This window comes from Loxodonta africana, chromosome 18 (genome assembly GCF_030014295.1).
Source record: "Loxodonta africana isolate mLoxAfr1 chromosome 18, mLoxAfr1.hap2, whole genome shotgun sequence".
Lineage (NCBI taxonomy): Eukaryota > Metazoa > Chordata > Mammalia > Proboscidea > Elephantidae > Loxodonta > Loxodonta africana.
This window is the reverse complement of record NC_087359.1, coordinates 68,500,717-68,516,695: the sequence shown is the minus strand read 5'-3', so window position 1 is coordinate 68,516,695 and position 15,979 is coordinate 68,500,717. Positions and strand designations below refer to the sequence as shown.

The window sequence follows — 15,979 nt, the reverse complement described above, 5'->3', positions numbered from 1 at the left end:
CCAGGGGCAGAGGCAGGGCCCTTCCCGCCTCCGCCGCCTCCTCCTCCTCTCCCTTCCATTCCTGCGCGTTCTCGCCCAGTCCTCCTCCCTCCCGGCCTTCGCAGCCGGCTCCCCTCCCCTCAGCTCCCCCACCCCCGCCTCCCGCCCCCGACTCCCGAAGCCCCGCCCCTCCCTCCGGGCACGTCACGTGCCGCCCCAGCCCCCCGCGCCTGCGCACTGCTTATTTCCCGCTGTCAGGATGAGGAGGCGGAGGTCGGCGCTCGGGTCCGTCTCTGCCCGCGGCTGTGGCGGCGCCGGCGGCTCCAGCCTTAGCGGTTCCTCCCTGGGCGGCGGCGGTGGCGGCTCGGTCGACGCCTCCTCCGCCAGCTGAGGCCGCGGGAGACCCGGACCCCGCTCCGCTGCCCACCCCCGTCCCCCGAGGCCGGCTGCCCGGCCATGGCGCAGCCGGGCCCGGCTCCTCAGCCTGACGGTGAGGCGCCCACCATGGCAGGCGCGGCGGCGGGCGCGGCCTGCCCGGCGTCGGCGTCGGCGTCCGGGGGCATCTGCGGGCGGGCGGGCGCGCGCGGGCCGGGGGGGGGGCCGCGGGGGGCGGAGGCGGGAGCGCGCGCGGGCGGCCGGCGTGGGGAGGGGGCGGAGGGAGGGCGCTCGCGGGGAGGCGGCGCGGACCCGGCAGGAGCTGGCGAGCGTAGCGGGGCCGCTGGGGCCGACACGTGGGTGCTGCCTGTGGGGAGGCTGGAAATGAGGAACATGTGCCGGATTTGTTAATGGGGAGGAAAAAAACCTTGGCTTCATCGTTCCTGGTCTACGCCCCCTCCCCCACCCACGCTCCCGAGCGCTTTGCGCATCGTTCGGTGACACACGGTAGTTGGGGTCATTAAATAGATTTACTGGCGTTTCTTAAGGGGCCGTGTGGCTCAATGGTAAGCGTGCGGGCCTCGGCGTCTGAAAGCCCTGGGTCCTTCAGTAACCAGCCCTGGGCAGATTTCTCAGCCCCTGTGAACCTCAGTGTCCTTCATCATGAGGAGAGGTTCATTTCTGCCCCTAGAGCTTATCCGATCACGGCAGTGTGCGTGCATGGGAAGTGACAGGTGGTAGGGAGTACTGTGAATCACGAGGAGAGTGGTGGTTGAGAATGCTGAAGGCGAGAAATGTGTCTTCTATTTCATTTATACACCTGCAAGGAAAAAGAGCCCCAAGGCGAGATAATGTGTCTTACATTTCATTTATACACCTGCAAGGAAAAGGAGCCCCGTCCTAAAATAATCCCACTTGGTTGTCAGAGTCCTTCCTGACCTTCTGGGAACTGGACTAAGATTCGTTTCAGAAAGTGACCACATCATCACCCCAGCTTTTACCGGTGCAGTTGTGTTTGGAAAGAATGTGCTTAGTCTTGGGCAAGGTCCTGCTGAAACTAGTTGAAAAGGTACTTTCAGGTGTATTTCCATAATCAGCGTGTGTGTGTGCGCGCGCGCTTAAAATCTCTGAGTAGAATCTGTTGGAATACAGTGTTTGGTACGTAGTAGGTGCTTTAAAACTGTTGCCTTTTCCTAGGGATTGTCTCTTAACAAAACCTTCCCTGGAAACCTTACGCTTTGTGCTTGCCCATGGGGGAACTGGAAACAATGTTATCAGATTGTAAGGCTCTGGCTGCTCTCCGGGAAGTGTGCCCTTTTGCCTGTTGGCGTTTAATTTGGGTGTTGTTGCCTAAGGGGAGATGTTTGTGTAAAAATTTGCTTGCTATTTCTGTCCCCAAAAGAAGAGGAGGGGGATGTTTCTGGTGGGCTATCAGAGAGTGGACACTGTTTAGAAGGCTCTGTTTTATTCTTACCTTTGGCATTTCGTGTCAGGGAAAAAACCTCTGCTTTTCCACAAACCCTCCTTTGTTACTGCAGACAGAGGCAGACTACAGAGAGGGCTCGGTGGCTTCTGGTTCTGATCTGGGCGGTAGGTATGCTTAGCTGACTGCTGCCTTCCCTTGAGTTGCATGGAAACGAACGTCTAGGGCAGCTCAGGTAACAGTCTGGAATCACAATTCTCTGCCACTTTCAAGATGTGAAATGGTTTTCCTTGTAAATAGGCAGAAGTGACAAAGCACTTGAAAAAGGCTGGGAAAAGTTAGCTCTGGGGAATGTTGTAGTGTTCTCGTTTTTAGGTGCCGGTGAGTCGGTTCCTGCCCGTAGCGACCGTGTGTACAACAGAACGAAACGCTGCCTGGTCCTGTGCTTAGTGTTTGTGTATTCCTGATTTTTCAAGTCCTGTGACTCTAGGATAGAGATTTAGTTTGCTTAGATTGCAATTTTTATTTTCCTGCCTGGTCCTGTGCTTAGTGTTTGTGTTTTCCTGATTTTTCAAGTCCTGTGACTCTAGGATAGAGATTTAGTTTGCTTAGATTGCAATTTTTATTTTCAATTAATGTAGTAAACAGGCAGTCACCATTACTGCTTAACAAAAGAATTTGATGTATTTGGATGCTTTGTGTTAGTGTCTCCTTAGACATTGATCTTGGGCATTTAATTTTTCTCCATAGGTGAACTCATGTAGACGACTTCTTAGCCTTTAGCTTTAAGCACACTTGTACTTCCTAGCCTTGCTGATTTTTTTTTTAACTACAGGTAGTCCCCGATTTACAGTGTATTCGGGATACCATGAACTGTACCTAGTACTTTTTTTTTTTTGGTACATCTTATCCTTTTAGTAATACGTACTACATACAGTGTTGCGGCATGTAATTTACCGATGTTATTATTCTCATGCCAGTCCCCAAAGACAAAAATTAAGTTTATAAAGATAGTGGTAATAAAAGGCAATAATAATGAAAACTAGAAAAATGAGGTATTCAACATTACTTCAGAACCGACTCTCTTGTTGGAACAGAACCCAATTATAATTCGGGGACTACTTGTATCCCACTTCTTTTGGTCAGACTGACAGTAGAAGGTTACTGCTTAGTCTTTGACTTAATCCTGCATTTATCCCATTTCAGAAGCAACTGTCTTTTATGTTGGTGTTATCGTTTTTGACATAGTATTTCTTTGTTTTTCATGGAGATATATTAGATTTAAAAAATAGCTTTGTGTATATATTGACGAGATGAAATCATTTTCTTTTTATTGATTCCCGTTAATTCCGTATTTTGTAAATTTCTTGAAAGCTTATTTTGAGGGTGTATCTCAGTTTATTTGTTTAGAATAAAATAATTTTAATAAGCCAAACAAATTGCAGTTGATTAATTCATTTTTCCTTGAGAATTCAGACTAAATATAATGTAAAATTATTCAGATTTTAATATTTCAATCTAAATTATCTTGGAAGCATTTGCTCTGATTTTACTTAATTACTTTGGAATTTAAAAATAGGAAAAGTTTTTTATAATGTCTCCATTAAAAAAGTATGTACCTTAAGAAGTGAAAGTATGCCTTCCCCCAGCTCCCAGATGTAGCCACTATTAACAGTGTTCTGTCCCTTCTGACTTTTTTCTGTAGCTATGCAGACATGCTGTCTTTTACCCCTGAAATGGACTGGGTTGTACATATTGGTCTGCAGTTTGCCTATTTCACTTAATAAATGTTAGCTGTAATTACTATGTACTTAGTGAATGCTTATATGACCGTGTAATGTGCTATAAATGCTACGTGCATCATCTCAGGAAATCATCATAGCAGCGAGGTGGGCACTGTTACAATACTATTATTGTTCCTGTGTTACGGATGAAGAAACAGAAGCACAGGGAAGCTAAAGAACCCTGCTTAGAATTACAGGGCTAGTAAATGGGAGAGCTGGGATTCACATCCAGGCCAAGTGAGACTAGTCCCCTGTGGCCTGTTTACTACGTCATGGACCACTTTCCAGGTAGTGTTATGGATCTCCCTTATTCCCTGTTAGAGTATTCCGTCACATGCTGTACCATGCATGATTTATTCACCTCTTTGTCTGTTGATGGACAAGCAGATTGCTTCCAGTTTTTCATGATTTTATAAGCAGTGCTATAATGAATTGGACACATTTTTTAGGTCCTTTTCCTTTTACTTCTGTAAGACTCCTCAATTAAAGGACAGGAGTTCTTAGCAGTTTAAATTTTAATAGCTATTGTTAGCTTACTCTTAACAACAACAAAAAAGTTACCAATTTACATATCTGCTAATACTGTATGAGAGAGTGGATTTCCTCTACAATCTTACAAGCCCTGGATGATGTCAGTTGTTTTAAATTTGTATCTTCTGATAGATTAAGAAGCAGTATTCTTCACTTAACAAATATTTGAGTATTTATTTTCTGCCAAGCTCTATGCTAAGCTCTGGGAAATAGAGCAATGACCAAAACCAGACACAGTCCCTGTTTCTAGGTAGTAAATCAGATTGCCATTAATTAGATAATTTCACAGGCAAGTATAAAACGATTTATTTATTCAACAAATATGAGTGCCTAGAACTTGTCAGGCACAGTTTTGGGTATTTGGAGTACATCAGTGAACAATACAGGTAATAAATAACCCTGCCCTAGTGTGGGAGAAATAGATACTAAGCAACAAACATAAGCAAAGGACGTGGATTGTTAGGCGATAAGTGCTATGGAATAAAAAGTGGAGCAGAGGAAGGGGATGGGGGAGGTTAGTAGCCTCATTGAGAAGATGACATTTGAACAGAGACTTGCAGGAGATAGAAGAGGTAGCCATGAGGATATCTGGAGGATGCGTATTCCCAGACAGAGGGACCAGTTTTTGCAAATGTCTTAAGGGAGGGAGTGTGTCTGGCATGTTTGAGGAAAGGCATGGAGGTCAGTGTGGCTGGCAGGAAGTTATGGAGAGGGAGAGTAGTAGGGTATGAGAACAGAGAGGTAATGGGGTAGGGGGCAGATTTTGTAGGACCCTAGATGCACTTGAGCCCTGGTCGCTCAGTGCTTAAGAGCTCGGCTGCTGACCCAAAGGTCACCAGTTGAATCCACCAGCCGCCCCATGGAAACCCTGTGGGGCAGCTCTGCTCTGCCCTGTAGGGTTGCTATGAGTCGGAATTGACTCGATGGCAATGGATTTGGTTTGGTTAGAAGCATTGTAAGGATTGGCTTTACTATGGGGAACCGTTGGAAAGGTTTTGAGCAGAGGAGTGATCTGATCTGAATTATGTTTCAAAAAACCACTCCAGTCACTGGGTTGGCAAAAAGGGAGGCAACTACTCAGGTGGCTGTTGCACTAAGCCAGGAAGAAGATGATGATGGTGCTTGGACCAGGGTCTGTCAGTAAGGTTCTATTTTGAAGGTATGACCAACAGGATTTGCTGATGGATTGAATATGGGATATGAGGGAGAGAGAGAGAGAGGTGTCAAGGGTGACGCAAAGGTTTTTGGCCTGAGCAACTGAAGGCACACTGTTCTGTGAATACCTGTAATCGAGGGGTTTGACTAATTTAGGAAGGTCAGGAAAGGCTTCTGAGGAAGAGGTCCTGGAGCTGAGATCTGATGAATGAGCAGAAGTCCCTTTCTCGGAAGAAGCAGAATGAGTAAGAGAACTAAAGAAAGATCAGGGAGCCTGGAGTAGAGAAAATGAGGAAGAAGTAGGTATGGGCTAGCCTGAGTAGTCTTTATCCTTAGGGCTGAGGGACACCGTTGACCAATTTTAAGCAGGTAGGTGATACGATGGCTTTTCAATTTGCGCTTTCCTGATCAAGCATCTTTTCATTTATTGACCACCTTTATTTCCTTTGTTAATGGGATGTTTATATCTGTTGCCCATTTTTTTCTATTAGGGTGTCTTTTTCTCATAATTTATAAGAGTTTTTTTTTTTTTAAATAAATTATGGCTCTTAGCTCTTTGGTATGTATTGTAAATTTTTGACTCCCAATTGGTCACATATCCTTTTTTTTTTTTTTTTTTTGCTGTACAGAAATCTTGAAATTTTTATGTAACTCTGACCTTTTTTTTTCATTTATGGTTTGTAGATTTCTTGTCTTGCTCAGGAATACCTCCCCAAACAGCATGTTTATTAAAAAAAAAAGTTTCATTTTCTATACTTCTTAGTTTTCTCTTTTAGTTTAACACTTTAATCTATCTGGAGTTTATTTACTTTAAAATTTAAACAGGGAAAGTTTAATATAAAGAAATATTAACTATAACAGATTGCTTGTTAAAGGTAAAAGAAGGCCCTAAAATTACAGGAGTAGCACGAATAAGGAGCAGACACTACCTGTGGGGCTGAGGCAGAGGCACCCAAGGAAGGAACAAACCTGGAAGAGACCGCTACTAAATCTGAGATTCAGACCTTGTTGAGAGGGTACAACTGTGACACCCTCTGAACAGGAGAGTGCTAGTTGAGGGGCCGTGTTGGCAGAACTTGCTGGGAATTTGCCTTCAGTATTTTATTACTGGGAGAAGCTGCCCACATCTGGAATTTATTTTGATGTGACATAGTGATCTAACTTTATTTTTCTTCCAAATGAATGGCCAGTTGTCTTAACACCATTTGTTAAATAATTCATGTGTTTGGTTTGTTAATTATACTTTCATAAACCTCCCAATCATTAAACTTGGAGAGAAAACGGATCCAAGTGCAAAAGACCTGCAAAAGCCCTCCAAAATCCCTCCAAAATCTTATTCTGATGTCCTAACACACAGTAGCCCAGAAATTGTGTGATATCCTTTAATTTTTGTCTTAACCTGAATGCCTGTGGACAAAAAACTGCCTTTGAACCTTAAGAGCTCTAATTCCTGAAATACCCGGACTGTATTGTACACAAGGTTTTTATCCAGTGAAATTTGATATGCTCTTCTTGTGTAATCATTAAGTTGAGTTTAGTCTTCATAGCAGTGTTTAGTAAACATTTTTTTTATTTTTGTGTAGTTCGGTTGTGCCAGGTAATGTGAGGGAATATAGAAATGAATGCAATGTAGCTCAGCTTTCAAGAATTTTATGATCTAGTGGGGGCCTGGGCCTTAGGCACACTGATGGGAACTGAGAAGGTGCCTGGTGATAGAAGATAGGTACAGTCAGTGCACTTGTATCAATCACAGAGGGAGCGATTACTATAAGTGAAAGAACAGAAAGAGCTATGAAGGAATCATAGACTGAAATAATATCAGGGTTTGAAGGGACCTTTGCTTAGTTTTCCCATCACATACCTGAATCTCTTCCAAGTGGTGGCCTGATTTCTGTTTGAATACCTCTGGAGAGAAGGAACTTACTGTCTCCTAGTATCAACTAGTTCTGATGTTTTGTTTTTCCTTTAATTAAGCTGAAACCTGCCCCATCATAATTTTAGTTCATTAGGGCCACAGAGAGTGAATCCCAAGCCTTCTTCTACATGGCAGTTCTTCAGAAATTTGAAAATAATGTTTATGTCCTTCCTAAATATTCTATTTTTTCTATGGGTTTTCATCACATAGTTTTAAATCTACTTAATATTCTTTTGATTCTCTTTGAGGTGGATTCCAGTTGTTAATGACTTTTAGGGTGGTACCTGATGTTCCCTAGATGTGTTTAACCAATAGAGTGTTGATATAGAGTCACGTAGCTGAAAGGAATCCAAGAGACTACTTATCTTCCCTTATTTACGGATCAGGAAACTAGGGACTAGAGAGGTTAAAATGACGTGTGTTGTCGCAGAGCCAACACTGGAGTTTAGGAGTAGAGTGGGACTGCCCTCTCTTTCCTGGTTACTGCTTCTGTTTATGTAGAAGGAGCTTTCTCTAGAAGCCTCATTATGATACTGTCTGAAAAGAATCATAGTATTGATATAGCTCAATTACAGTTGATTAGAATGTACAAGACTTTCTTGGCAATAATTTCTTCCTTTTAACAAAGAATACTTTTTCTTTAGTACTTTCATTCTTCAAGTAAGTATTTATTGCTTTTGCTTATTGGATGAAGGGCATTGTGTTGAGGATATTACAGCAAAATAGAAATGCTTCTTACCTTTGGGAGTTTAACATCTGCTGGTGAACATAGACGAACTCCATGAGGAAAGAGCAGTTTGTCTGACTGATGATTGTATCCCTGGTACAATACCCGTCATAGAATAAATGTGACAGCAGGTGTGGAATTCAAATGACAATATGCAGTTATAATAATGTGGAAGCTCTTCTCCATTTACAACATTTTGACAACATATCACTGAGGGAGTTAACATAAGGACCCTTCGCGGCCCCCCACCCATGCAACCCAAGTTATATTGGAGAAACGGACATTTCAGCAGAGGCTTGAGAATTGTGTAGAATTTTTGAAAGATGGAAGTGGTGCCTTGGAGAAGGATGTTAGAGGGAGAATCTTTGTAGGGTAGTGTCTTAGTTAGCTAGTGCTGCTGTAACAGAAATACCACAAATGGATGGCTTTAACAAAGGTCAATTTATTCTCTCACAGTGTAGTAGGCTAAAAGTCCAAATTCAAGGTGTCAGCTCCAGTGGAAGGCTTTCTTTCTGTTGGTTCTGGAGGAAGGTCTTTGTCATCAATCTTCCCCTGAACTAGGAGCTTCTCTGCACAGGCGCCTCAGGTCCAAAGGACAGGCTCTGCTCCTGGTGTTGCTCTCTTGATGGTATGAGGTCCCCCACTTTCTGCTCACTTCCCTTTCCTTTTATCTCTTGTAAGATAAAAGGTGGTACAGGCCACACTCTGGGGAAAGCCCTTTACATTGGATCAGGGATGTGACCTGAGTAAGGGTGTTATGTCCCACCCTAATTCTCTGTAACATAATCTAATCTTGGCAAAGTACAGGGTCAGTGGAAAAGAGGAGGACCCTCAAGGAGGTGGATTGACATAGTGGCTGCAACAATGAGCTCAAGCATAACAAGGATTGTAAAGTTGTAGATTGTAGGATTGTAAGGATGACGTAGGAGGATGAGGACGGGGGCAGTGTTTCGTTCTGTTGTGTGTAGGGCCACTAGGAGTTGGAGCCGACTCCATGGCACCTAACAACAAAAACAGCAATCTTGCCTCTTAACCACAGGCAGGGATTAGGATTTACAACACACAGGAAAATTGTATCAATCACAGAATGGACAACCACACAGGACTGGGAATCATGGCCTGAACAAGTTGATACCTATTTTGGGGGGAATGCAATTCAGTCCATGACAGGCAGGAATGGAGCCTGTGCAGTGTGAGGTGAGGTATGTGAATAACCTGGTGTTGCGGAGACATGGATCCTACTTAGAGATAGGTTTGAAAAAGGAGGTTAAACCTGGTTGGTGGAAAGCCTTGATGCCAGCTAAGGAGTTTGAATTTTTCTATTTGATCCATAAGCCTATGAGTTTTGATATCGTGATAAGGGATTTTTTTAGATGATGCGACTAGGCCTATGTGTTTTGATAGAGCAATAGTGTGTTCCGAACGGTGCTAAAGCAAGTTTGCTGTGGAAGTTATATAGAGGGTTGATTGGCCATGAGGCATGTTAAGGAGACTGATGAGGCTATTTTGTGGTGTAGGAGAGAGGTGGCGGGGTTATGACCTGTGTGAATGGACATAGAGAGGAAGGAGATGATAGGCATGAGAAATATTGCAGTGGTAAAAATGTCAGTTTGCTGAGCATTTGTTTTGGATCTGTTATCGGGGAGAGATTGGAAGAAAGTTCTGAGAATATAGGTATTTGCAACCTAGGCGACGTAGTTACCTAGCGCTAGCGCTGCCTTAACAAAAAATACCACAAGTGGTGGCTTTGAATCAGTTGCTGTGGAGTGTGTTCCAACTCACAGTGACCCTGTGGGACAGAGTTCAACTGTCATAGGGTTTCCAAGGCTGTAATCTCTATGGAAGCAGACTGTCACATCTTTCTCCGTGTGTAGTGACTGGTGAGTTCGAACTGCTGACCTTTTGGTTAGCAGCTTACTGCTTAACCACTGCGCCACCAGGGCTCCTTTCGGTGGTTTTAAAGAATAGGAGTTTATGGAAGGTAGGAGTTCAAATTCAGGGGCTAGGCTAGCTCTCTCTGTAGGCTTTAGGAGATGATTCTTGTCTCTTTCAGCTTCTGTGGCTCCAGGCGTCTCTTGACCTTCCTTGGCTGCCTGTTTTCCCACATGTCTCTGTGTCTGTTTGGCTCTTTTTTATAATATATCACTCACTCAGAAAGAATTTAAGCCTAGGACCCACCCTACTGATTTCATTAGCATAACAAAAGAAAACCCTTGTTTCCAAACAGGGTCATAGTCATAGGTACAGGGTTAGTACCTCAACATAACTTTTTGGGGAATACAATTCAATCTGTAACATTAGGCAACCAGTGGGAAGGCAGATGTAGTAGTAGCAATGGCGAATGTTGATCCTGGAGTACTGGTGGGAAAGACATGTAGAAATACCTAGTAGGTAGCTGGAAATAATAGGCCTGGAGCTCAGGGGAGATACCAATCAAGGGTGTAGATGTACTTTTGGGAGCCAAGTGCTTAGAAATAATCCAGAATGAACACGCTGCGCAGGGAGAAAAGTATAGGCTATGAGGAAGGCCTGGTGATCTACTTCCAAAAAATCAGCCATTGAAAACCTTTTGGAGCACAGTTCTGCTCCGACACACATGGGGTCCTCATTAGTTAAAATGGACTGGACAACTGATTTGGTTTAGTTTTTACGAGGAAGGCCACAGATAAAACAGATGGGTTGGGTGAGGAAGGGAAAACCAGTGAACCTTACAAAGAAGAGGAGGCAGATTAATGTTAGAAGTCAGAGGAAGAGAAAGTTTGAAGGAGGAAGGGGTGGTTACCAGTGCTAAATGCTACAGAGAAGTCAGATAGAGACAGGTGGTCATTCGTATCAGGGATGACCACTTCAGGGCCTCTTAAGAGAAGAATTGCTATGAGGAGGAAGTAAGTAGGTAAAGGTAGCATATCCAGACTAAATTTTAACATTTTGGTGATACACGTAGAAGTGGGACAGTCACTTGAGGGGGATATAGGGTTGAAGTATGTGTGTATTTTAAGAATTGAAGAGATTTAATACTTGTAGATGCTGGAGCTCAGGGGAGATATCAAGAGTGTAAATGTACTTTTGGGAGCCAAGTGCTTAGAAATAATCCAGAATGAACACGCTGCGCAGGGAGAAAAGTATAGGCTATGAGGAAGGCCTGGTGATCTACTTCCAAAAAATCAGCCATTGAAAACCTTTTGGAGCACAGTTCTGCTCCGACACACATGGGGTCCTCATTAGTTAGAATGGACTGGGAGCAAACCATAATGTGAGTTTTCATTCCCTTGGATGAGGTTATTAAAAATCAAGACAAACTTGGTATTTACCATTTACTACCAAATTGATACCTATCTTCTCTAAACTCCTGGTACATTTGTTGTCTGTATGTATAAACTACTGCTGCTCCCCCATCCTCCAGTCTAGACCGTATCTTCCCAGCATTGTGTCTGCCTGAAACTATTGCTGTCTTTTTATCGTGAACCTAGCGGGGCTTTGTAGAGAGTAACAGAAGGGACCTTAACAGTTTACATTCATCTCTCTAGTAAAAGTTTGTTCTGCGTTTATTCCTAGCAGATGGAAATCCAGTGTCTTTAGAACACGTCTACTTTTTGTGGTAGCTATAAATAGTAGAAAATTCTGTTGGGCAGAAATTATTTCTCCACAACTTCTGCATCTTGATTCCGACCTCATGCACAAATCAGGCTTAGGCTACTTTCTCTTCCACGTGAAAGGTCTTTGGGTATTTAAAGAGCTTTCATCTGCATTGGCAGTTCCTCATAGGAGAGCTCTGTATCCTCACCATCCTTTGCGGCCACCTCTCGGCCCAGCCAGATGTTCTCATAACAGGTAGGTTGCCAGTACACTTCTTAAAGTGATGTACCTAAAATTGTTTAAAATACCCCAGATACAGAATCTGTGTGATTTGTGCCAAGAACAGTGAAAACATTCTTTCTTTTCGTCACAACCCTACACTCTCTCTTTAATGTAAGCTAACGTAACCTCAAGGAGCCCTGGTGGTGCAGTGGTTAAGTGCTTGGCTGCTAACTGAAGGTTTGAGCAATTCGAACCCACTCAGCCACTCCAGGGAAAAAAGACCTGGTGATCTGCTCCTGTAAAGATTTCAGCCTAGAAAACCCTGCAGGGTTGCTATGAGTTGGAATTGACTCAATGGGACATGACAACAACATTGTCCCAACTTGTGTTTTAATCCGCTGTATCATATTAGATGATAACAAAAATAGCAACTGTGATTTTTTGAGAAGCTATATGCCTTGCACTGTGCTATGTATTGTTCTCAATTATTTTTTCGATTGAGAGTTAAAAAAAAAATTTCTCAAGTATTTTTGCCTCAAAAATAATAAATGCTTACAGTAAAAGAATTTATAAGCATATACTATAGAAAGGAAAAGTTTCTATAAGCTAATAAATCTCACTCTGCAGGGATAACACTGTTAGTGGCCTGGTATGTATTTTTCCATTCTTAAAAATGTGTATTATGACAGTTTAAAAGTGGAATCATGCTACATCTACTGTTCTCAAGCTTCCTTAAACTTTACTTTGGCATAGATCATTATGCCATCATTTTTGAAATGATCATTCATATTCCGTTGCACAATATGGATGTCCTGTAATTTTAAGCTCCTCCCCCCATAATGGATATTTCTGCCATTACAATAATGCCACAGCAAACATCTTTGTACTTACCTTTGCACACTCATGTGAGTGTTTTGGTGGGATAAATCCCTTGAACTGGAATTGCTGAGTCAAAGAAAGTACACATTTACAAATTTTAATCGGAGGTGCCGGTTTCTCTTTCAAAAAAGATACGACAGTTTACAGGCCCACCACCAGGGTATGACAGGGTTGATGGCGCAGTGGTTAAGTGCTTGGCTGCAAACTGGTATTACAGTCTTGGAAACCCTATGGGGCAGTTCTGCTCTGTCCTTTATGGTCACTAGGAGTTGGAATTGACTCGATGGCAGTGGGTTTTGGGTTATAACCCCTTAATTTAACAAATTAAATTCTTTCTATACCGGGAAGTTGACCTTCGTCACATGTGTAGCAAGTATAGCAAACTTTTTCCCCAGTTCGTTGTTTTCTAACTTTGAGATGTTTTCACATATGGCGGGATTTTAATTTTTCTGTGATTTGATGGTCAGTTTTTCCTCTATGGCTTCAAGGTTTATGTTCTCTTCTAGTATTTGCTTTTAAATATTTGACCACTCCAGAATTTATTTTAATTTAAGGAATGAAGTAGGAATCCAGCTTTTATTATTTATTTTCAGATGTTTTTGGGCCATGTAGTAATTAATCCAGTTTTGATTTTGAAATGCCAGCTTTTATCATGTGCTAACTTTCGAGGAATACTCGAGTTCATTTCTGGGCTGTATTTTGCTCAGTAGATTTATCTATTCTGTGTCAGTATCACAAAGTTTCCATTCCTGTACCTTTCTACTTTCTAATGTTTTGCTATTTTGTAGAATCAGGCATTCTTCATTTTCTAGTATTTTCTTCGGCTATTCTTACGTATTTACTCATTCAGATAAAATTTAGAATGAGCACATTAAGTTTGCCCACCATGCTCCTCTCTCTGCCAAAATTTTTAAAAATAAATCTTGCGTTTATAAACTAAGGAGAATGTATCTTTAACAAATATCTTTACAGTTAAAGAACCCGGTGACACTTTAAATGCGTTAATTATGTTATTCAGTCCTCTAAATTCTTGAAGAGTGAATTATTATTCCTATTTCACAGTTGAGGAAATGAAAACTCAGAGAGGTTTAGTAACTTGCCCAGGATCCAGGTTCTCATTACTGCCTTCATTCTACAAATTGTCTCTTAGGTCTGTTTTAGTTTGGTAAACTCTTAGGTCATTAAAAAAAAAAAAAGGGCAAAAGTAAAACAAAGCCCCACGTTTCTTTTTTGATGATAAAGTACAGAGGAAGTATAAAGAAAACTGGATTTACCCATAATTCTATCCTTTAGAGTAATTCATCATTTGGATGTATTTCTAGTCACTTTTTGTACCTCCCCCCCCCAAAATATTGTACCTGTGGTTTTGTATTCTATTTTAATTTTAATTATGTGAATATTAACCAGTGTTATAAGTTCTCTTTCAGAGAACAGCAGTTTTAAAATGTAATTTATTGTATAAATGTATCATAGCTTAATCATCTTTCTATTGCCTGTTTTGATTATTTACAAATTTTCTTATTAATAAATAATTCTACAGGGAACATCTCTGGACATTAACCTTTGATCTTATCTTTGATTATTTCCTAGAAAGAGATGTCTGGATCACAGAGCATGAGGGTTTGATGTATATTGCCAAGTTGCTTTCCAGAAAGCTACTTCCACTTTGCATTCTCACCGTTACTACGCACGTCTGCTGTCAGTCTCATCTCTCCCATCTCAGCTTTAAGTATAGACTTAAAATTTTCAGTGCCAGTAGAACAGACGGAAATGGTTATCTTATTGGTGTTTTAAGTTGCATTTTTAGTGCGTTTACCTTGTAAAAAATACATTGATGATTTGTTTTCTTCCATTGTTCATTGCCTGTTCATGTTCTTGTAATTTTCTTATTAATTTATAATTGTTTATTTCATAGATATCGATCTTTGGCTTTTATTTGTTACAGCCATTTTCCAAGTTTGTTCTTTGCCTTCTTGATGATTTTCGGTAGAGAGAAATCTATTACTTTGTTTGGTCAAACTTACTGATCTTTTTGTATATTTCTTCTAATACTTGGACACGTTCAGAGACCTATTCTATCTTAAAATCAGTTTGATACCCATTCATACTTTGTTTTGTGTTAAATTTTTTTTTTCTAGTTAGCCAGTTTTCTCAATATCATTGGATTCTTATTTCAGTATGAACTGTCAAGTTAGGTCTTCTACATTTTGTACTTAATTTTCTTTCTACAAACAATTATTTTATAATTCTAGATAAAATTTATACTGCATACCTATTGCAAACAATTTAGAAAATGCAGAAAAACAGAAGGAAATCATGACCACTCAAAGACAATTCACACTAAACTTTTAGTGTGTTATTTTTCCAGAATTTTCATATATATATATAAAATATGTGGGAAAATGCAGTTAAAATTATAATATTTTATAACATGTGTTCCCTCCCAGACACACAAACACACTCAGATGAAGATAGATCCATGATATGTTACTAAATTACCAGTTGCCATCCAGTCACTTCCAACTCATGGCAACTCTGTGTGTGTCAGAGTAGAAACTGTGCTCGGCAGGATTTTCAGCTGCTGGTTTTTTGGAAGTAGATAGCCATGCCCTTCTTCTGAGGTGCCTTTGGGTGGGTTTGAACTGCCAGCCTTTCCGTTAGCGCCCAAGTGCATTAACATTTATACTACCCAGGGACTCTGTGTTATTAAATAATAAACGTCATTGTTAAAGGTTGCGTAGTAATTTGGTGTGTGAATATGCCATAATAGTGTTGATTAATCCCCTGTGGGCAAATATTTTGAAGTTTTTCATTTTTCTCTATTACGAACAGCACTGTAGTAACTCCCATGATACATATCTCTGTCTGTCCAATTACTTTCCTAGACTAAAGTGCTATTAGTTGTTTCAAAAGTTATATATATTTAAATTTCGATATATTCTTTTGTATAAATTAGAAATACTTCTGTCTGAGAGCAAGTAGTAATCCGTCCCTTAGTGGTTTCAACAAGTAAAGGGTTCATTTTTTCTTGTATAACAAGTTCAGAAGTCAGGCAGTTTAGGGCTGGTTCAGCTGCTCAGGGATGTCAGATTCAGGTTCCTTCTGTTTTCTACTTTCCTTCTCTGTGAGCCTGTTTGTTCAAGTTTTTATTATTATTCCTTGCTGATTCAGTTCTAATTACCTTTGGGGATAATTTATTCCTTTAAATATTTAGTATTTTCTTAGTTCCATTTTTTGAAGTCTCTACTTAATGTACGTGGGACAGCCTTACAGTGAATATTTTTTCTCATAGCTATCTTCTCTTTGTGTTAACTTTTTTCTTTTTTTTTGTAGTTCACTGAGATTATCTCAGGTTTTTTCAGTGAGTTTTGATGTGTTAATAAAATGTAGCACATTACTAGATTTTTTAATAT

General features: G+C 41.2%; 1 protein-coding gene across 2 annotated transcripts in view; it reads left to right on the top strand.

Annotated features, from left to right (window-relative positions):
- Positions 1–339: 339 nt before the first annotated feature.
- RABEP1 (rabaptin, RAB GTPase binding effector protein 1) overlaps positions 340–15,979 on the top strand; it is a 119,905-nt gene continuing 104,265 nt past the window's right edge. The window contains exon 1 of one of the 2 annotated variants that reach the window (XM_064271630.1): positions 340–469. In XM_064271630.1, the coding sequence (XP_064127700.1) occupies positions 436–469 (34 nt within the window). In that variant the 5' untranslated portion in view covers positions 340–435. The remainder of the gene's footprint in view (positions 470–15,979) is intronic. The other variant, XM_064271631.1, reaches the window with a different exon arrangement.